Source organism: Dunckerocampus dactyliophorus, chromosome 8, assembly GCF_027744805.1.
Source record: "Dunckerocampus dactyliophorus isolate RoL2022-P2 chromosome 8, RoL_Ddac_1.1, whole genome shotgun sequence".
Lineage (NCBI taxonomy): Eukaryota > Metazoa > Chordata > Actinopteri > Syngnathiformes > Syngnathidae > Dunckerocampus > Dunckerocampus dactyliophorus.
The window spans coordinates 22,978,890-23,001,439 of NC_072826.1; the positions used below are offsets into that span (position 1 = coordinate 22,978,890).

General features: G+C 40.4%; 1 protein-coding gene across 1 annotated transcript in view; it reads right to left on the bottom strand.

The window, feature by feature from the left end:
* Positions 1-1,660: 1,660 nt before the first annotated feature.
* The window catches only part of mtmr14 (myotubularin related protein 14), a 32,277-nt gene continuing 11,387 nt past the window's right edge, over positions 1,661-22,550 (bottom strand). The window contains exons 8-20 of the mRNA XM_054783775.1: positions 22,036-22,109; positions 21,703-21,773; positions 21,545-21,619; positions 21,312-21,378; positions 17,322-17,407; positions 14,740-14,816; positions 12,709-12,745; positions 9,369-9,439; positions 8,738-8,796; positions 6,847-6,979; positions 6,585-6,761; positions 6,131-6,337; positions 1,661-3,828 (exon numbers count right to left, since the gene is read on the bottom strand). Of these exons, the coding sequence (XP_054639750.1) occupies positions 3,648-3,828; positions 6,131-6,337; positions 6,585-6,761; positions 6,847-6,979; positions 8,738-8,796; positions 9,369-9,439; positions 12,709-12,745; positions 14,740-14,816; positions 17,322-17,407; positions 21,312-21,378; positions 21,545-21,619; positions 21,703-21,773; positions 22,036-22,109 (1,315 nt within the window). The 3' untranslated portion in view covers positions 1,661-3,647. The remainder of the gene's footprint in view (positions 3,829-6,130; positions 6,338-6,584; positions 6,762-6,846; positions 6,980-8,737; positions 8,797-9,368; positions 9,440-12,708; positions 12,746-14,739; positions 14,817-17,321; positions 17,408-21,311; positions 21,379-21,544; positions 21,620-21,702; positions 21,774-22,035; positions 22,110-22,550) is intronic.

Consider the following 22,550-nt stretch of genomic DNA (forward strand, 5'->3'; position numbering starts at 1 on the left):
ACTTTTAAAATCAAGGATTTGTTTTTTGAACAAAGTCAAATATAATATTAGTAATATTTAATTAAAGGAAATTATTGTCGATGACAGAGTGCTACATTCAAAAAAAGATGTAATTGCAATCTTGCTGAAATTGTTCTTCAATAACCAAATTGAGGCCTGCTTTTACTTATTTTAACATAGTAAACAACTTTTTAATTGCAACTTTTTCATTGTTTTCTGATCAGTGTGGCTCGAATCACCCTTGATAGTGTTCTGATGCAGGCCATATTTAATGTTATTTAATATATTTTTACAAATACCAAGAAAAAAAAAAGACTTGAGCCAGACTTTGGATGCCACTGCTTTAGCCAAATGACAACTCTTGGGAGCAAAGAATGAAGGACAACTTCAAAACAAAAAATAGCCTACAAGTGTGAATGTCACTTTTACCCAAGAGTGAGATGAGATGCCGTAGCTTTACACTGTGTGGATTATCTTTCTATTGATTACCATTGTGAAGGTGGAGGGTGAGATTTCGGATGAAGGAAAAGTCTGTTACTTAATGTCATCAAAAGGTCCTTCTCATCTGACCCTTGAGGGAGTGCATCTCCCCAGACAGTGACTTTCCTTTGGCAGTAAGACACTCAAGCGATGATGTAACTGTACACCAACATTGTGATCAACACTTTCACCCATAAACTTTACTGCACAGCTAAACACGCTACTGCTTGACGCATAAAAGCTCCTGCGAGTCAACACTTATCATTAACGCACCTGAATCAGTGAGCAACAGGACTTGAAAAGAAATCGGATCGCGAATGGAGACAAACAGAAAAGGCACCAAAAACATCCTGAGGTACAAAAGCCATCAAAGCTGGTGACTCATTGGAGTAAAACATGAAGACAGTTGCCTACAAGGCAAGGGGGGGGGGAATGTGTAAAGACAGCCTCAGTTAAAAAAAAATACAAAAAAATAACGGATTGGATTTCAGTGCTTTACACTAAAAGCCGTTTATTTGTTCACTACACAAGTCACGCACTGGTGGCACTAACTTCATCTGGAAGAATTCATTGCGGTGGAGGTAAGCTGGGTGAAGTGTCTTGCCCAAGGACGCAACAGCAGTGACTACGTTCCAACTGACCTGCCCAAAAGCACATGAGATCCCACAATCCTCAACGCTTTCTGTGTTACGACATGTGACTACAGCAGGTACAAAGACGTGTACTGTCCATGATGGATCGAAATGTAATCCATACAGACACCTAAGGAAGCATCATACCAAGTGTCTGGATGCCAAAAATCCATTTACACAGCAGCTGTACTCATACAGTACGTATTTGATCCCCCTTTTTCAAGTTGCCCCCCTTACAAAGATATGAATACAGTCAAACCAGTCTTAGCGACCACCTGCCTATAGCGGCCACTGAAAAATCCCCCGCAGAAAATGTGTGTGTTGTAGACCCTGTGTATAGCGGTCACCTGTAACGCGGCCAGCGGCCACCCATTTTGTCTCCCTTGGTCAATATCTGACCGCATATAGTGGCCAAAATACAGACTCAAGCAGAAGCTTCATGCACGAAAAAGTTTCGTTTTTCAATCAATGAAGCAGTCGTGTGTAGACTTTAATTACTGAGTCCTAGCTCAGTCACAATCATTCACAAGATCCACACAAACTGTCAGTTGTTGTAAAAAAAAAAAAAAAAAGCCGTCTTCTTACTTTGCAATGCTGCCCTGAAAAGAATCAATGACAGCCAAAACGGTAATCTTCCCACTTTACAATGCCGCCGTGAATAGATTCTAAAATTCAAATCAAAATCGCCGCCAACCAGTCAATAATTGCCACCTGTTTATAGTGGTCACTTTTGCCGTTTCCCTTCAGCGGCCTCTATAGACCGGTTTGACTTGTACATCATTTTTGTGCTAACTTCATTTAAACAGACAGAATGCAAAGCTGCTGTGTCCATAAAACACACAAGAGGGTCCTGTCCCCTTAAGAAAGTACAGTAATCGCTCGCCACTTTGCCTTCCGAATTTCGTAAACATACTAATGAAACATGCGGTTGAATACAGCCTGTTATGAATCAAATGAAGCATTTGCAAGCATAAAAATGGCTAAATGAAGCAAAATACAAATATAAGGCATTCAGAAGATGCATTCAAAGACTTTGTGATATGTAGTGTTCCATACTGGTCACTAGGTGTCAGTAATTAGACAATAGCCACCACAGGAAGTACTGTACAGAGCAGGAAGTAAAAAAAAAACAACAAAAAAGATGAACTCTCCCAATGCTAACGTGTGCGTCTGGTATCGAACAAATCAACCACCATAAACGAGGGATTACTGTATTATATGATCATATCTCATCTAATTTTTTTGTTTTAATAATTATAACAGCTTTGATTGTATGAAAGAATAATGTGAATAGTGAATTAGTGCACGCTGAATACAGGAAGCCATTGATGTGATCCTGAGAGGGAGTAGGATTAAGTAAGATCTGCTTCTTCCTACTCCTTTTCAAACGTGGAATTATGAATTGTAACATAGCATTCAATGTAAACTGCATGCATGTTTGAAAAGAATTAAACCATAACCATAACACAGCATGAATTACATGGTTTATTCCTAAAATGTAAATACTGATGACTAGAGCCTTCGGAATTGACTCATGGCCAAACAACAATGTCAGAAGTCATTATGTGGATAAGACACCTGTCACACAAACATTGCATTCAAACCTCTCCGCCACCATGGAGAAGTCCATAGCGCTGACCTCAGGTTTGTACACCTGCACAAGACTAGAATGGACCACAAAAGCATGAAGAGGCAGCTTGGTGAGAAAGAGAGCACTGATGGTGCAATCATTCAGATGTACTCATCAAATACAAATGCATTTATAACCTTCATTTGATGTTTTTTGTTTACATTCTGTCTGTTGAAATAATGTTAGCATAAAAATGTACTGTCCGTATTGCCGTAAGAGGGTACATGTACTAAATCAGGGGATCAAATACTTATTTTTCTATGGTATATACGTATACACCAATGAGGTGTTGCCATGACATTGTGTACTGTATGTCCAGTACCAGCATGGCAAAGTGTGAGTGGATGGATCACTGCAGCATGAAGAGTGCCAATAAGTGCTGGGTTAGTCGAAATTCATAACGCCTCGTGACATTAAGTCCAATGGAAGGCAATAAGCGTGATCAGTAGGCTGATTAATAAGCTGATCTCACACTCCCTTTTTGTTACAGCCAAAACCAAAACAATTCCCTCCCAAATTACAACCAACGGATAAAACCAATCCAGGAAAAGACAAAGAGTGATTAAGAAGACCCAATGAAGAAGAATGGAAGGGGAGACCACACCTTGGATGGAAGGGAGCCAGACGCAGGGGGGTGTGGCTCGTAGGTGAGCTCCCCTAACCCCACCCAAGCTGCGACTAGACACAGTCGCACTCGCCTGCACCCACAGGAAGCAAACTGCTCAAAGTGGGCTGGATGTCGTTTTAGTCTGGAGTTGGATGGATGGAAAAGTGACATGACAACAGGATGATTCAAGAAGAGCAGAACAACTTCCTGTATGAGGGGGATGTTTGGCACTTTATTGGAGTCCACAGTTGATTCCATTGGATGAAGCAAAGGGGTGGGAACTCTCACTGCAAGGTGTTCAGACGATGGCGTTAGTACTCCGAAGGCCCACGCCACGGGCGAACTGCTCAAGGAGGCCTGAGATTGCGGCTGAGGGGCTGGACACCACAGACTTAAGACCGACAGTGGAGCTGTAGGCTGCCAGGAAGGTTTCACGTACAGCTTCTAGACGGGCTTGACGCTCTGAGGGGAAGGGACACCTACATGGAAAAACAAAGTTTTACCAGCGTGAAATGTGGTGTGTTATTATGCACTGATATCTAACAGCTGCTATCCGCTCCCCGGTTCGCTCTAATGTTAGTAGTAGAGTCTTTTGAACGACTCTTTGTGAACGATGAGAACTGATTCACCGATGTAATTATATGCTCCTGATCAAAATTTTAAGAGTAGAAAGTAAAACTTTCTTTCACCTTTCAATGTCCCATGTTTGGTGCTCTTGTGCAAATTCCAAAGAGGCAAGGAGACAAGGCCTTTGAAGACGCTTTCTTCTTAGAAAGCCTTCTCTCGCAGATGCGATCTGGTGTTTATTGGACTGCACTCGGCACCAGCAACAACCTTCATTTGGGCCTAGGATGGTCCTGTGTCTTGATGGACAGCCAATCGGAGCCTCCGGCTCAGGGCCAGTGACATTTTTTTGGGTCTACCACTTGACTTTTGTTCCATAACCCTCAGGATCTTTGAAGAAGTATCAAATGACTGTCTTACTGCGTCCAACCTCTGCAGCAATGCTGCGCTATGAGAGGCCTTGCTTATGCAGCCCAACAATCCGACAGCCTTCAAAGAGAGAAAGCTTTTTTGCCTTTGCCACCAAGAGATCATGACAGTGTGAATACGTGGCAGAAAATGACACTGCATCCACATTTTTGCCAAGATTTGGGCTTTTAAAGGCTGTGGTCTTAAACTTTTGAACAGGTGATGAACAGCCATAACTTTGTTTAAATATGTTATATATATTGTTTGTAGTTATGTTCTACATTGTTCGATTTTTGAAAGCGAATGGTAAATTGGTAAAAATTACATTTATAGTTCAAGGCACCAGCCATGACGAACTAGCTCTCGCAGTTCAACCTTATTTCCTGAAGTGACGCCATTGGGGTGCTATTTCTCAGGTAAACAAACATAGCGGTGTACAAGACCGAGGATGTTTACAGTGATTTTAGCGAAGATTTGAGCCATGTGTCCATAGTTTTTGAGGAGGAAGAAACATTTGGAAATCAAATAGAGAACTTGCAGAACATGGACTTAAGCCTCAATACATGGAGATGAAGATCGGTCGCCTTTAAAACACAGAATGCTAAGTCTAAATTACTCTGGAGTTGCTTATCCTTCAATTATTGTTTTAAATCAGCTTCTTAATGAGCTAAAGGGGTTTTTATATGGACTGTTTGATTGTATATGTGTGGCTGCACATCAAAATGTTTTTGTGTCACTCCCATTTCACCTTTTTTGCATTTCGATGCTCTACTTACAGTAGCACCTCCTTAAGATCCAACAGTGCAAAATGTAAATAACACAGGATGTAACAAAGTATTTCCACATAGTGGCCGTGCCGGACTTCCTCTCGTATTCGTAGGAATCGTAGGAACAGTATGACGCACAATTTAAGTGATTTTGAAACCGTGACTTTTTCATACCGTGGTATACCTTCAAACCGGTAACAGGCCCATGTCTATTTGCGACATTCTGTGCCACGTCACAATTCATGGAGGGTTGCCTCGTCGGCGCACGTAAATATTGAACAAGTTTAACATTTATAATTGTCGGCCCCTCGATCCGATAGTAGCTGATCATCGGGGTAAGTTCACTCTTAACACACCTCAGCCCACAGGATAGTCTTACATTACAGACATAAGATAATCGGGCGTTTGCCGTCTTTGAGGGGCAAAATCAAAACAAAACAGCCCGATTAGCTTAGTTTTCCCATGACTTTTTTTTTTTTTTTTTTTTTTTTAAATGGGAAGGTGATGAAAATGTCCTGGTTTTCATGGTTTTTCATGAAATTGAGGGGCATTAGGGCACTCTGCTGCATGTGACTTCTGCCGTGTGGGCGACTTTTCAAAATAGTGCTACCAAAAAGCCAAACAAGAAGCGTGCACGGTTAATCGTCTGACGCTTGCAGAGTTGAAGTCTCGTGTAATTGGTCATGCACAACAGCCGTTTAAATTCCAGTTGTTTTTTTTTTATTTTACCCAGAAAATATTACTAGAATATTTTATATATTTGACCTCAGCTTCCTGTGTCCTTCTGGAATCATTTTCCTGCTGATTTTTTTTTACATATTTTCTTTGGAATTATTATCTTTGATTCCAGATAGTATTTTATTATATAGGAGGAAGAGGCATACTTTAAATGTGTTGAAGTGATAAGTCATCTTTGAGTAAACTTCCGGTATCATTTGAGTATGTCATTGCTGGGCGAGTGTTCATGATCAATATATGGCTACCCTATTATGTGTGTACCCCGCTTTAGCATGCCTCCACAAGTGGTGGCAGCTGCACTTACATGCGTCCATTGGGACCCTCCTCCTGGAAGCTGAAAGGCAGGAGGGAGTCATAGGGAGCAGCCACAGCAGACGAGGCTGAGGAGGCCGAGGCCTGAGGTGGCTGGAAGGGTGGATGATCGTGGATGCTGCCGCAACCTGACACGATCTGCCAGCTCCCGTACTCTGTGGACAGAGAAGACCCCGAGCGAGTGTAGTCTGCTGCTAACCTGTCGGACGAAGAGAGAGGAAGCTTTCTCATCCATGATTCTTATGTTCACCTCCTCCAGGGGGATTTAACACAAATTCAAAAGTATTTCTCATGCATTCATTCATTCATTCATTCATTCCCACTGGAAATTGCACAAGGCTCACACAAACTGAGATGGAGAATGCACTAAGCAGGTAGAGATGTCATTTAAAAGCATTGACTGCTGCTGTTTGAGAAGAACCAAGCCCAAGATTGGTTCTATTTACCTTCGGCCAGGGACAGCCAGTGGGCTGCTGCCAGTGCGAGTGACAGCATGTTCTGAATGGTTGGAGGAGGAAGAGCTGGAAGACCTGGCCTCACTGAGGGGGTTTGGGAGTTGTTCATCTAGGGGGTTTTGTTTGGCCCATACGACCATCTGAGGAGAGGAAGTGGTGCCTTTTTTCCTAATGAGTCAAAGAAAAGCGTCATGTGAAAATGAAGATGCCACAGAAGCAGCGAACTTATTTTATACCTGTGTGTGATACTAACCAAGCGGGAAGTGGAGGCTGGCTGGAGAAGAGGTCCACAGTGTCACTGGTGAAACTGGAAGCTACACCCACCTCCTCAGTGATTAGGGAAAACTCACTGCTAAGACTTGTCACACTACCACGATCCCTTGACTCTGAAACACACAACAGACACCATCACGTCTGCATCACGTGTTTCCCCTAGCACGGGGGTGCCCAAAGTGCGGCCCGCGGCACATTCTAAAAATAGAACTTAACACCTAACCACCCCGCCCGAAAAAAACCCAGCAAAAATGAAAAAAATTTCATTTTCCAAGAATCAAGACACAATATTATGAGCAAAAAGTTGTAATCTAAGGCGAAAAAGTCATAATTGTGCGAGAATAATGTAATGTTATGAGAAAAGTCATGTTATTTTAGTAGCATAAAGTTCAAGTATTGAAGAAAAAAAACAAAAAGTAATTTTTGTAAAGTAATACGAGAAACAACAAAATACCAAATAAAGTACTTTTTGGAAAATTAAGTTGCGGAAAAAGTTATGAGAATAAACTGAAAACATTGTGGAAATAAAGTCAGAATTACGAGATGAAAATTTACACGAAGAAAGTTGAAATAAAAAAAAAATGAAATGGAAAAAAAGAGCTGTGATATTACGGGAATAAAGTATTTAGAGAAAATAGGTGTAGTCTAACAACAACAGTAAAAAAGTTGCAGAATATTAACGTCATAATAAATAAATAAGACATAATATAGACTCACACACGTTAGCATTGGGAGATTGTCTTCTACGGGCTCCTTATTTACTTCCTGTTCTTAACTGTCCTTCCTGCTGTGGCTACTGTCTCATCACTGTAACATTAGCGACACCTCGTGACAAGTGTAGAATACTACATATTACATCTTTGCGTCTTCTGAATGCCTTGTATTTGTATTTACTTTATTTAGCCATTTTTATTTTATGCTTGAAAATACTTCATTTAATGCTGAATGCTTTTTAATTATGCATATTTTTGACGCATAATAGGCCGTATTCAACCACAAAACAGCATGCGTTATTATTTTTGAAAAACAGTGACGAGAATGAAGCTGCAAAATTTGAAGCACAAAATGGTGAGCGATTACTGTTTATTTTCCTCTTAATGACACATTTTTTGACTGATGTGTATACTCCAGAGCAGGGGTCACCAACGTGGTGCCCGCGGGCACCAGGTAGCCCCCCACGACCATATGAGGTGCCCGCAAGCCTGCTTTTCATTCAGGTTTTCAGTTAATAATTAAAGAACAGTAGAAAGAAATGCATTCTGAAATACAAAATGTGAGTTGTGGACACCAGCATTTTGTCAATGTTCTGGTAAAACAAGCATATTCGCTTTGTTTGGGTTCAAAATAAGCTCTGAAAATAAATATTACAAAAATGAGTAGCTCTTGGCCATTTTCATTTTGTAAAAGTAGCTCTCACAAGGAAAAACGTTGGTGACCCCTGCTCCAGAGCGACTTATTGCCCGGAAAATATATAATATCTTATTGACATGACAGCATGTCGTCTCTGTCTCTACATGCTCACGTTTACAATGTATTTTTTCTTCTCTATCGCGTGTGGAGGAGCAAACGCATTCATTAAATGACACGTCTTTGCTTTGACTGTGGATTATTTCCGAGTGTTTCTATTATGAAATAGAAATGTTAACTGTGGAGGAGCAATTGAGAAACAGTTGGCTACACTGGGTGTGCACGTGTTTCTTACCGATGTTTCAGCTTAATCCCCGATGTATGAAAATTGACTTTTTTTATGTGGTCCTTGTTGGAAAAACGTTCGGACACCTCTGACCTAGTAAATATTTACTCTGAGGGCTGGTACATGTAGTTTCGGTGTAACCTCCCCAGTCGCTATGCAGGAATCACCACTGACTTACTTAACTGGCAGAGGTCCTCCACTGTAAAGTCCCCCTCTTTCAAGTGGGAGTTCTTCCTTCTGCAAGAAAGCAAAAACACCAGAAACATTGCATCATTCACTGCATGCATGAACGCTAACATATGCTACATCACCGGTGTCCAAAGTGCAGTCCGGGGGCCATTTGCGGCCGGCGGCTGTAAAATATTGAATATCCAATCACAATATTAAGCGAAAAAAGGTGTAATCTAATGTCGAAAAGTCATCATTTTACAAAAATAACGTGATATGAGGAAAAATACCAATTTTAGTAGTATAAAGTTGAAATATATGAAGAAAGACATTTTTTTTTTAAAAAGTTACTATGATGAACAAAAAAAAAAAAATGAAGGTGTAATTTTTGGAAAATTAGGTTGGAACAAAGTTTGTTACGAGAAGAAGTCAATATTTTGGGCATAAAGTCATAAATACGAGAAGAAAATTTACAGGAAAACAGTTGAAATAGTCAGGAAAAAACAGCAGAAATGAAAAAACGGCTGTAATTTTACAAGAATAAAGTCAAAATATTCAGAAAACGTCATATTCTAACTGTCTGTTTGGGACACCCCTACGCTAGATAATTACAGTAAAAGAAACACATAAAATGAACAAACCTCTGTTTTCTAACAGCAGAGAACTTCTCTGAGACAATGTGCTTCAAAAAATTGAAGCAAAAAAAGAAAATCTGAGGGAGAAAGAAAACATTTGTCAAAGGGAGAAACAACAATGGAAACAAAGTCAAATGAGAAACATCTCATTTCATTGAGATAGCACAGACTGTGACCGCTTCCTGGACCATCAACAATGTTTAAAATGCCTGACCTTCTGATCCCGATTTTGTCCGATTCAATAAAAAAATTAAATAAATGCAGCGGAACCTTGCTGAACGTCATTAATTCATTCCAGAAGGTCGGACTCTAACCCAATCCCCCCCCCCCCCATAAGAAACAATGTATAACCAATTAATCCGTACCAGAAAGCCAAAAATGTTAACATAAAACGTTGTACAATTATAGTTTTACATGCAAAAAACAATTCAAAATTGCATCTAAATGATGACTTAAAGGGATAAATGAATTTATGGTTACTTTTACCTTCATTGAAGACGTGATTCTTGACGTGACTGAAAACAGGAAGATGGTAGTTGATCTCGCTGCCACATCGTGTCTTTGGGTACGGTCACGTCTTCAGTGAAGATAAAAATACCCTTCAATGTTCATTTATCCCTTTCAGTCATCATTGATACGTGTTTCCAATTGTTTTATGCATGTAAAACTAGAATTGTAAAACTATAAAAACGTGTTTTAGAGTCAACCGCCGATGTCATCGACGGGCCATCTTGTTTAGCTAGTTAACAGGGTGCTATCAATGTTTTGTAATAAAAAAAAACTACACTAAGATAGCGACTCACGCAGTGAAACAATACCAATGTGTTGTTCTGACTGCACCTGAGGTAATTCTCTCAAATAGAAATGAAAATTTCAGAAAATTGCTGTCCCATCTACGAAATGGTGTCAGCTCCTTTAGTCTTTTATTTTTCACATTTTAAAAACAAACACTTGCACAACACGTTACACTGCAGACCTGATTTGACCCTCTTAAAGTGTACAGCGACCAAAAACGGCTGGTCAGCCAATGCCATGAACTCCACTTTCCTCGTAATAGCGTAAGCTGTTTTTAATGACACCCTTATTTTGTTACCACAAGTAAACCGGATGTGGCCCACAGCACTCTTATTTTGAAGGCCACCAGAGCGTTGTGTGCGTTGAGAAGATCCCTTGACTGTTGCTAAAGAGGTGAGCTGTGTGCATCAGTGGTTCCCAAACTTTTTACAGTCGCGTACCCCTTCAGACATTTGATCTGAAGCCAAGTACCCTACCCCTGCACACTTAAAAAACATAAACCTTTTTATTTGATCTAACTTGAAATATTGACCATAATTGGTTCATCAATTTTCAAAACTTATTTGTTCATATGATGCACACAGAGTCAATGAACAACTTCACGCTCTGGCTCCTTTCTGCTGCGCTCTCCTTGTGCCGTGAGACGTTCAGGCACACTCGTAATTGTGTGAGGCGCTAATTGGTTTTCATTTTTATTCACATACGCCCTATGACAATTAGTGTACCCCACCCTGGGAACCTCGGGTGTACATGAATAAAGGCGCCTCCTGCAGCGGTGGCCCCCGTCCTTTATTTACACCAAACTTCCACGACATCAGCGGGCATCCTGAAACACTGTTACAGTAGCTTTGCTCTTTTCACTGCTCATAAGCGCTTAGAGCGGGCTGCTGCTTGGCTCATTGCGCCGGCTAGCTTTAGCTTTAGTCTTCGTTGGATTGCTAACTGTCAGTCCGGCAGAGCAAAAGGGGACAGTGGCTGACTTTCAGACCTTTGCGGAGAAGATAACAGTGGTGGATAAGATCGGTTTCATATGTAAGGATCGGCCCAGATGAAGGAAATCAGCGCCCCTGCATGCAAGTGAATATTATTATTTGATTTATATAAAAAAATTTTACTAACAAACTAAGAATAAGTACTTTTGAAACAGTGGCAAGCAGATACAACTATTGTACATTTTATTTCGTAACAAAAACGTGTAATATTGTTGTGAAGTGCGTTTGTATAAATGTTGCAAACAACCAAAGGTGTTATGAACTCACGATGGCCTTGACGAGCCTGCTTTGCACACCAGCCTGTGCGTCCTTAAAAGGGATCATTTTGAATTTCTATGACATCCCCATCAGCAGTGTAGTCCATCAGCCGTGACTTACCCCACATTTGGTCCTGTGAGCCCAGTTCCGGTCGGATTTCGGTGATGAGAAATGTAGTTCCGGTTAGTCATTGGGGTTGCTTGAGTAAAGAGTGAGGCTTCTCAAAACAATACGCGTTCGAAAGAGTAATACAATACATGACAAAAATGCCTCCTGGGAAAAAAATCAAGACCTCACAAATCGCTGGGGTGACGTCGTATTAATGTGCGCTATTGGCTGTCCATTGCTGTGACCCTCGCATCTTCATCCGCTGTGGAACACATACGTAAACAAGATCTTCATCACATACACAGCAATGGACAGCCTATTAATACATGAACACATTAATACATGAATACATTAATACGACGTCAGGGAAAGTAAAGCTGACTCATTAGTGAGGTCAGATGTTTCTGAGGAGGCCTTTCTGTCATGCAAATAATGACTTTTTCAAACGCATATTGTTTTGAGAAGCCAAACTCTTTACTGAAGTCACCCCAGCAACTAACCAGAAGTATGTTTTTCATCACCGAAACCTGACCAGAGCTTGGCTCACGGAACCAAGTGCGGGTTAAGTCACTGTTGATGGACAACACTGCTGATGTGGAAGCCACACAACTTCATCTCAAAAAATCCCAACTATCCCTTTAACATATGCTGTCAAAGACAAACGCGTGGAACAAAACATGCCATTTTATTTTGAAATCTGCTCTCAGTGTTTTACCGTAATGCACAGTATTAAAAGATACTCTTTTTTCCCCCCCAGTCAAGGATGTACAGTGGGGATGATAAGTATTTGACCTCCTTTTTGTAGGTTTACCTCCTTGAAAAGATATTGACAGCCCATATTTTTATGGTACATTTATTTTAACAGACAGAATGCCGAAAAAGTATATTAAATATGCCCAATGTTTATATACGGTTCTTTATTGACTATATGGAATGTTTAATGCTCTACTGCTGCCTTTTTGTTCACATCTGCATAGAGTATAGTATTTATTATTGGTGTAGAAATTCCACATACAACGCTATTGCTCATTCTCTCTGGTGTAAATATGTAAATAGAGTTATTGGCATTTACTGTCACACTAGTGTCCACTTTGCTGCTGTGAAAGCTGCATTTCCCCATTGCGTTGCGAACAAAAGGCACATTCTATTCAATTCATCATCAGGTGCATTGCACAGAATAAAAACAAGTGTACCTCCTCCCCCTTGGAGAGTCGGTCTGGCAGCATGTGACTGCAAAGAGAAACAAAGTTGAAACATCTCTTTAGGAGGAAGCGAGACACAGAAAAGCAGAATAAACAGATGATCACAGAATAAGGAAATGGAAATACTACTTCCAAATTCATTTTAAGGCCGAATGCAGGAAGTCCCTAAAGTCTGGACCTATATGTAAAAAAAATGAAAATACAATATACACATGCATACACACACACACACACACACACACACACACACACACAAACACTACAAAAAAAATAAAATGTGAAAACATTTTCTTCATTGGAACTTATTTTCTAAATTGCATTTTACGTCCATTTTCCGGTCAGCGTACAATATGACGCACATCATGTCATGTTGTTAATACCTTAATTTATAAATTGCAATACAACTTTATTTATATTATACAGTAGAACCTCAGTTCGTGTGTTTTTCGGGTACCATAAAAAAAAATTATGCCTCCGTTTGCGTACAGTTTCCATTTAGCGGAAGCCAGCTCCGTCACCCGTCTATGATGTAATCCGTGGCTCACTCTGTAGTTCTTTGCTAACTAAGTTACGCCACAAGTTTCTGCTGTTCTTCTGGTCCCGACTGCAAAATAAGCCAAAATGGAACCAAAGAAAGTTGCAAGTGGCAGCATTTTCATAAAGAAGGTGAGAAACGCTATGGAATTCAAGAAATCACTCGTCGCAAAACACCGTGTTGATCTCGCTGCCACATCGCGTCTTTGGCAACAATCACATCATCAGTGAAAGTAAAAGTAACCTTAAATGTTAATTTATCCCTTTCACTCATCATTTATATGCATTTAGAATTGTTTTATGCATGTAAAACTATAACTGAAAACCTATAAAAACATGTTTTGCCTTAACATTTTTGGCTTTCTAGAACGGAAGAATTGAATTTACATCATTTCTTATGGAAAAAATGGATTTGGTTAGAGTTTCGGTTCGAGTCTGACCTTCTGGACGAATGATGCTAACCAAGGTTCCACTGTATATTTATTGGAAAGTAATCCCCCGTTTATGGCGGTTAATTGGTTGCAGAATTTCCTCAAGTAGGATTCCTTATTTATGAATGGAATATTTTTGACCGTCCAAATGTTTTTTAACATTAAAGCTTTCTAGACATGAAACACCACCCGTATACTCACCTTTAAACTCTCATTACCCAATATAGTAGACATAATCAGACAAAATAAGACATTTAAGACATACTGGAAATAAAACTTCTGCTCGTGTGTCACAGTAAATGTGCTCCCTAGGGGACCTTATTGGGGGACGGACAGATGTGTGGAGGACAGAAAGTCAGGAGTTCAGAGTGGAGTTTTAGTTTGTTGTGGATTTTGGCCGCAACGCTAGTGTTATGATTATTCATGTGCCTGCTGTGAGATAATTTAAACCTGCAATAAAAGCCTGTTGTTCCAGCAATCAAGTCTCGTACTTACCTCAGCCAACAATTACTGACACCTGTTGACCAATGTAGAATACTACTTTCACAATTACAATGCATTTTCTGCCTTGTGTTTGTATTTTAGTTCATTTACTTAGTTCATTTTGCCATTCCTATGCTTGAAATTGCTTAACTTAAGCAAAAAAATACGTAAAATTGCCTTAAATTTGCTTTTTTTTGGCTAATAGGCCGTATGCAACCACAAACAGCATGATTTACGAATTAATAAATGTTTGAAAAACCGTGATAGACTAAAACTGCAATGTGGCGAGGGATTCTTTTTACATTATTAACTTACAATAAGTGATGTAGTAATTATTCATATAATTAAACTTTTTGGTATAAAGTACATTGTATCTCCAGGCTGTATGGAATTGGAGCTAAAATGTCTTGCAATGTAAGATGACACGTCCCTGCTGGTGGCACAAGGGTTTTATACGATGAACCATTTTCAAGTCATCTTGGCCAAGAATAACATTCACTACTAGCCCATGCGTCATAAAGGAACACCTGACACAGTCCTGAAGGTGATGATGTCATGCATTATTATTTCTTACCCAAAGAGGAACCAGTCGTAAGCAATGGTCAGATATAGGATCTGGGCCGGCTCCAGGTTGGCGTGCACAGCACCGTCCTGTGAAGATGACATTTCATGCATGGACAGCATCAGTAAAAAGTGCAACTAGAGGTGAGACCAGCAGCTTTTTCAAAGGGCAGCAGGAGTCAGCGGCGGAGCTACGGGCTGGCCGCCCTCTGGCTACCCTGGTGGCCACCACACTTGGGGACAATTTTGACAAACGCGGCTATGTGGTGCAGAACATCAGTTCAGCCTAACCACCGTTTCCGCTTGGACACATTTCACTGCAGCACACAACTTTCTGCGTGGAGGAGCAGCCAATAAAACCACGTCTTGCATGAACTGCAAGCGTCAGGTAAGTTTTCCATGATTACTTTGGTCGGGTCCGGTCAAGATTCTGCACTATGTTGACTTTGACTTAAATTCTGAAGCGTGATTCAGCACATAAATCTGTCAATATTGGAAGCTCTCTGTAGCAGTATGAGTAGGCATGTAAACCAAGGAGTCTAGAGTTAAAACAGGAGTGCCGAACAGCATCGACTTACATATTATGCCCTGCGGGGGTTTGGCTGCCATGATAAGGAGCAGAATCCAGAAACTATGCATTTAAAACAAGTCCTCAGCACACCGCTCAGCTATTAATTGCTCTAATAGACACCGCAAAAGCAGTGGCGGAGCTACGGGGTGGCCACACCTGCTCACTCTCCGGCCACCCCACTGGCGAATGGTCTCACCTTGGCCAAAGGTGCAACTCAGCACTACATGTAGTAAACTACCATATTATAATATTCAAGGTTATCTTTGCAGTGTTTACAGCTTTGGGGGGCCCAGGGGTCTGAGTATTATCCATACTCGGGGTATTATCGGCCAGAATTGGTATAAAAATGAGATTTCACGATGTTTGACGCACCAAATCAATATGAAGCAAACAAGTAAACAAGTAAACAACCTTGCTAGAAAACCTAAACTCAGGAGAATGGTACGAATCATTGTGTTCTACATACAGTAAGTCACTAGTAGGCTTACAGTAGGCTTACTAGAGCACTTGTGATTTACTGTATGAGGTGGCTGGACAGGGAGCAGTGTAGTAAGACCTGGTTCTGGTTGGGCTTAGTTCTTCACATGGGTTTCCAGCCACACATACTTTCTCCGCTTTTTCTTTTAAATACATTAAGTGTAATTGTTCCTCTTTATTTTTGCCACTCATGACACTCCCTTTCTGAGCAGCAGCAAACATATGATTAGCCTAATTTCTAATTTTCGTAAGCAGGGACACTCGTATTAGCTGTTGTTTGCTTATGCACAATATATATACTGTATGTACAGTCGTCCCTCGCAATATTGAGGTTTTTCAAAAATTAATTCATAAATAAATGGCCGCTGTTTTGTGGTAGACTGTGGTCTACAATACAAGTGATATGTAGTATTCTGGTCACTTGGCGGCAGGAATGACATAAAACATTGAGACATTTCCTTACATAACATTACCTTAACACTGCTCGAAGTCATGAAGGTAGCCATGGCATGTCCGGACATGATAGTGTGACGGAAGTTCTCCCATTCCGTGTGGAAGTGGTAAGTGTTTGGCTTCTTAAGTTTCGAAGAAATAAATTTGAGGCTAACTTGCTTACTAGCTAGCGGCCGTCTCGAGTCCCTGCAGCATGAGTTGTGCAATGTGATGTAAGCAAAGAATAACAGGAGTGTAAAGGTGACGATAGGGGTGTTTATTCATGTCTATAGGGCTGTAATGTTAAAATCGTATCTAAAAAGTCATAAACAGGCTTTCTATGCACAAACTACAAAAAGATTCAATTTATTAACATTGAATCCTATATTGTGGAAATTCATTTATCGTGGTCAGGTCTGGAACCAATTAACCACTATAAACGAGGGATGACTGTATATGAGAAACTTTTTTTCTCTCCTTAAATTACACTTTTTTTTTGCTCATTTTTCCATTTCTGCTAATTTTTCCCCAAATATTTCAACATTTACATTTTCTTTTAATGTTATGACTTTATTACCATAATATTTTGACTCTATTCTCGTAATATCATACCTTTTTCTCCAACCTAATGTTCCAAAACTTGCAACTTCACTCTTTGTTTTGTTTCTCATGATACTATGACTTCAGAAAATATTTTTTTTCCCATTTTTGCTGTTGTTTTCTTATTTAACTGTACTTTCAGAATGTGACATTGCCCAATAAAAAAAAAAAACAACCACACAATGGACGCCCCTGTGTTAGAAGCATTCTTTTCATAATGTCTGACGCTGAAGATAAACTTTCACTGCTTTTCGATCATCTTGTGTTCAACTATTTTATGTCTTCATGCATCACCCCATGTTCACTCACACAATTGGGAGCAAACCATTTCCACGACACACACCGTTGTTTGCTTTAATCTCCAAAATATTGCACAAACATACTGAGGTCGTGTGGTTGAAACCCAGCAATTGCATTAACGGAATGAATGAGGGCAAAAAGGAAAAAAACAAGGTTTGATTTAAATGAAAGTACCTGAGTGGGACATAGTTAGAATTAGTCAAATATCAACTTACAGCCCAGAGAGACAGCCTGAGGAGAGAAACAAACAGAGGTGTTCGGTCCCAGCCTGATATGCAGTGCACAAGAAGGCCATTGTCATCTGTAAGAAGAAAAAAAAAATATATATATATATATATATATACACACACACTGTATATGATTCAAAGTATGCACGCTGAATCAAAATAAATTCTTAAATCCAATCATTTAATTGTACACTAGGTCTCCAACTTACGAACATCCGACTTGCGAACATTTGCGGATACGAACACAAGCCGACTGGTCTATATTTTATTTTATTTTGCCTTGAAGTCGCTCCATCAGTATTTTTACTGCTACTGTACATGCTTGACCAGTAGAGGGCACTGGGACACTGCTAATGGGACCAACAGGTAGAGGAAGACGAGAAAGAGGAGAGAGGAATGCTAAGAGTTGTATGATACAACACGGACAGAGCGTGTGATTAAAGTTTATGAAGAGTTAATAGGCCTGCTTAATTCTACACCACCCACAGAACACTACCTCTTTTAGAACAGTCTAACGACGACGACCATTTGTGCTTTTTTTCCAATAACGCCTCCTCCACCACCACCAACGACGTATGGTCGACCACTCCTCTTCAAAGGTAAATAACATTTATCATTACGTATTATTATATCATTTTTATTATTGTTTTTTTCATTAATTATCCTCGTTTAATACTACTACTGCATCCAAACTCATATTTACATACATACACATATACTGTATATGTATACACGTACATGTAGTACCTATACCATTGGTAATATTACCTTTTGTTAGACTTACGAACAAATCAACTTGCGAACGGTCGTCTGGAACCAATTGTGTTCGGAAGTTGGGGACTTAGTGTATTAGCATTTCCTGTCATTATGAATTGTGAATCCCTTAGGCCAGGGCTCCCCAACCACCAGGCCGTGGGTGGGGCCAAACGGAAACACACTTCCATCCATCCATCCATCCATCCATCTTCTCCTGCTGGTCCGGATCACGGAGGCAGCAGTCTCAGGGGGGAAGTTCAGACTTCCAGGTCCCTGGCCACCTCTTCCAGCTCCACCGGGAGGACACTAAGGCATTCCCAGGCCAGCTGTGAGACATAATCCCTCCAGCGTGTCCTAGGTCTGCCCCGCGGCCTTCTCCCAGCTGGGCATGCCTGGAACACCTCATCCGGGAGGCATCCGGACTAGATGCCCGAGCCACCTCAGCTGGCTCCTCTCGATGTGAAGGAGCAGCGGCTCTGCTCTGAGCCCCTCCCGGATGACCGAGCTCCTCACCCTCTCTTAGGTTGAGTCCAGCTACCCTACGGAGGAAACTCATTTCATCCTCTTGTATCCGCGATCTCGTTCTTTCAGTCACAACCCAAAGCTCATGACCATAGGTGAGGGTGGGAACATAGAACTACACACTGGACTCCTCTGACGCCTTGACTGCGCCTACAAATTCTGTCCATGAAAATTATGAACAGAAGCAGTGATGAAGGGCAGCCTTGGCGGAGGCCAACGTTCACCGGAAACAGGCTCGACTTACTGCTGGCAATGAGAACCAGGCTGCTGCTCTGGTTGTACAAGGACCGAATGGCACGTAGTAGCCATGTAGCGTAGTTCAAAAAGCAACAACGACATCAAATTTTATGTAAATGTATGTCAATTTTGGAAATAAAGGTGAGTATTTTGGAATAATAATAATATACTTTGAGAAATCCCCCAGTTTTTCCATGTTTATGTCATTTCCTTGAACGCACCATATCTGTATGCGAGTGCTAACTTTCTCAAACACACTTACTGCATGTATGTCCTGTTCTTCTTTCAACTCATCCTTGTTTCCAAATGCTGATGCCGTGTGTGAGCTTTGACGACGCTATCATGTTTGCTGAGTGCTAATGTGCACATTGCACAACCTCAAGTTAATGAATGCTAGCACACTGATGTCTCCCTCATGCCAAACTAACAATGAAGTTATGTTATAATCTCTTTAAAAAAACTAACTTTTCTGTTTTTTTCAAAAGAGGACAGTTGGCAGTCCCACTGGTGCTGTGTATTTCATACTTCGTCTGTGTTTTTTTTTTTAATGCTAGTATGAGCAAGAAATAACTCATAGCAGAACAGGAAGCTGATGTTGTCTCGCTTCCACATCGTGTCTTTGGGAATAGTCTTCAGTGAAGGTAAAGGTAACCTTAAATGTTCATTTATCCCTTTCATTCATCATTCATATGCAATTACAATTGTTTTATGACTAATGATTAAACTATAAAAATATGTTTTGTGTTGACATTTTTAATCATAGAAGGGTGACGGACGATGCAACTTTCGATCTGGTTGCCATTTTGTTTGCTAGCTCATTGATGCCAAGAAGGCTGGACATTTTCGGATAAAATTGTACACTAACCAGAGAATGCACGCAAGCCGAGGCAAACATTTAGCATAAATTTTCGATGTTAACCAAAAAACACGCTAACCGGGGCAGATTCTCACCCTGGTTCCACTGTATTTATTTATCCTTTATTTAGCCTGGTAAACCTCAGCCAAGACGGCAGCATAACACAAAGCTTCTGCCACAACATCCATCTATCTTTTTAATTTGTGTTTCATATCCATTCAAATATCCATGTTTTTTTACATTACATTTACATTTTAACATCATTTACATTACTTTTTACATAAATTTAATAGCTTCGTAGTCAGAGCGTAGAAAAAACCTGTTTATGACTTTCTAAATACCATTTTATTAGAGCCATCTAGACATGAAATAACACCCCTATAGTTACCTTTAAACTCATATTACCCAATATATCCGATATAGTCGGAGAAAATAAGACATTTAAGACAAATAAGACTCATCCCTCTGTGTGTTTCAATAAATGTCTTCTGGATAAGTGGACAGGAAGTGATGTCAGAGATTCAGAGTTGAGTTACAGTACATCCACAACAGTAGCCCATGTTATTTGATGATGACGATTATGATGACTATTATTGTTATTATTATTGTTTGTGCATATTGTGAGATAAATAATTATAAAATAATAAAGCCTCTCGATGGCGATCAAGTCTGGTGTGTGTTACTAGTCCTACGAAGAACACACAACCTCATCAAGGACAGCACACATCCACAACACTCATTATTCACACTCCTACCGTCAGGCAGACGCTACAGGAGTTTGAAGTCCAGGACCACAAGACTGGCAAACAGCTTTTACCCACAGGCCATCAGGCTTCTCAACGAAGCACTCACACACGCCGCACGCAACACACGCAACACACACACACACACTCATAGCACTTTTATTTATTTGCTTATTTGTATTATTTATCTGTATTAATGTCTGTTGTTGTTACTTAACTTATTGGTATTAATGTTTCTTATGTTCTTATTATTTTCTTGTGTTTTCTTTCTTTTCTTGGGAGAATGAACAGAATAAGAATTTCATTGCATAGTACAACTGCCTGTTTTACTATGCATACGACAATAAAACTCCTAGTGGCCAGTGTAGACTACAGTCCATCAATGTCTTGTATTGCTTTTAAAGTCCATTTGTATTTTAATTCAGTGTTCCCTAGTTTATCGCTGGGGATAGGTTCCCGAAATAGCCCGCAATAAGTGAAAATCCGCGAAGTAGCCAAATTTTTCACAATTTTACAATCAAAGAAATTCAAACATTTGTTTGAATTTTAATGACCAACCTACAGGTTGGACTCAAGAAATTAGTCAGTCACTCACGCGTATTTCACTCATGTGACCGTGCATTTTTGTCCTGGCGCCGTTTCGCTGTACTGTAGCGTTTTTGTACCCTTGTTAAAACATATTGCTGTAGTATTTCCCATGTTGCAGTCCTCTTCCTTCGAACCGAAGATTTATTTACAAGCTAGCAAGCAAGCAAGCTAGCGATGACGCAGTAGACTTACAGTATTTTCCCCATCGTAACCCACCAAACACGCTGCACAAATACTCAGTAAATACCTGACTACACAAAGAAAGCAACTTCCTACCATCACTGTTGATGATATGCAGCAGCAGCTTCAGGTAGTTTTGCGTCTGCTCCACCAGATCCCATGACTAAAAACACAAAAGCAGCAACAGGAAATCGTAGTTTATATCCAATATTTTTTTCCCCCATTGATGGTTGAAACACAAACATGACTGAATAGAGATTGTTTATTTCGGGTTACATGAGGAGTCTTCAAACGAATCATGAGCTTGCTCATAGAATAAAGGAGGTCACCTGGTACTGAGCCCAGTCGATGTTTAGGTTCTTGGTAAAGCATGGCGGGATTGTCAAAGGAGCGTCCACATAGTCCTGGCCAGGCAGAGAGAATGACATCAGGATTGCTCAGAATTCCATTCACACTATTAAGAAAAGAATCCAAGTATGGACGCTACCTGATTCCAGTTGAACACCAGTCCCTCGGCTGTGTAGTCTCTGTCTTTGTAGTCCTTAAAAAACTCACATCCTGAATGAAAAATGAACGCCTGGTTATGAAGCAACACAACAGTTGGCAACTCAATCCTTAGTGGCATAGATAATGTACGTAACACATCTATGGTAGCTCCTCAAATTTCTCCTTTACTTTGATGCCAAGACCTTGATGCAGATGCAGAGGAAAAATTGGACTTATTTTGGCTTTTTCCAGGAAAATGGCTCCTGCGCCCAGGGTTTAAGAGGTTTAAGTAAGTTAATTACAGGTATGAACCATGTTTGCTGCTTTCTTTTACCTGGGTAAGGCACAGAGAGCAACGTGAAGTCTGCATAGCGTTGGGCTTTGTCTGCCTTCTCGGAGGACGTCACACTGCGGCAACAGGAAAGGAGAGAAATATTACGTGGCAAAACATAGCTTATTAAACATTCCAGAGTTGGAGAGGCAAAAATAACCACATACATACAATAACTGCCAATGACTTCAGCGAAACTTGGGTTAGCGTACGCCACGGTTAGCATATTTTTCAGGTTACGTCAAAAACATTTTTCCTTGGGTTGCGTACAATATGGCACGTCTTGTCGTTTTATTGATACACTGCCTAATTCCAAAAGTGTCCTTGTTAGCAGCGTGTTAGCCTGGAATACAAAATCATTGTCCCCAGCTCTGTCGCCAGTCTATGACATCATCAGCGGTTGACTCTGTAGTTCTTTGCTACTAACGCAGCTACACCGCAAGTCTCTGCTTTTCTTATTGATCATGCAAAATAAGCTAAAATGGAGGCAAAAAAGTTGCAAGTGACAGCATTTTAGT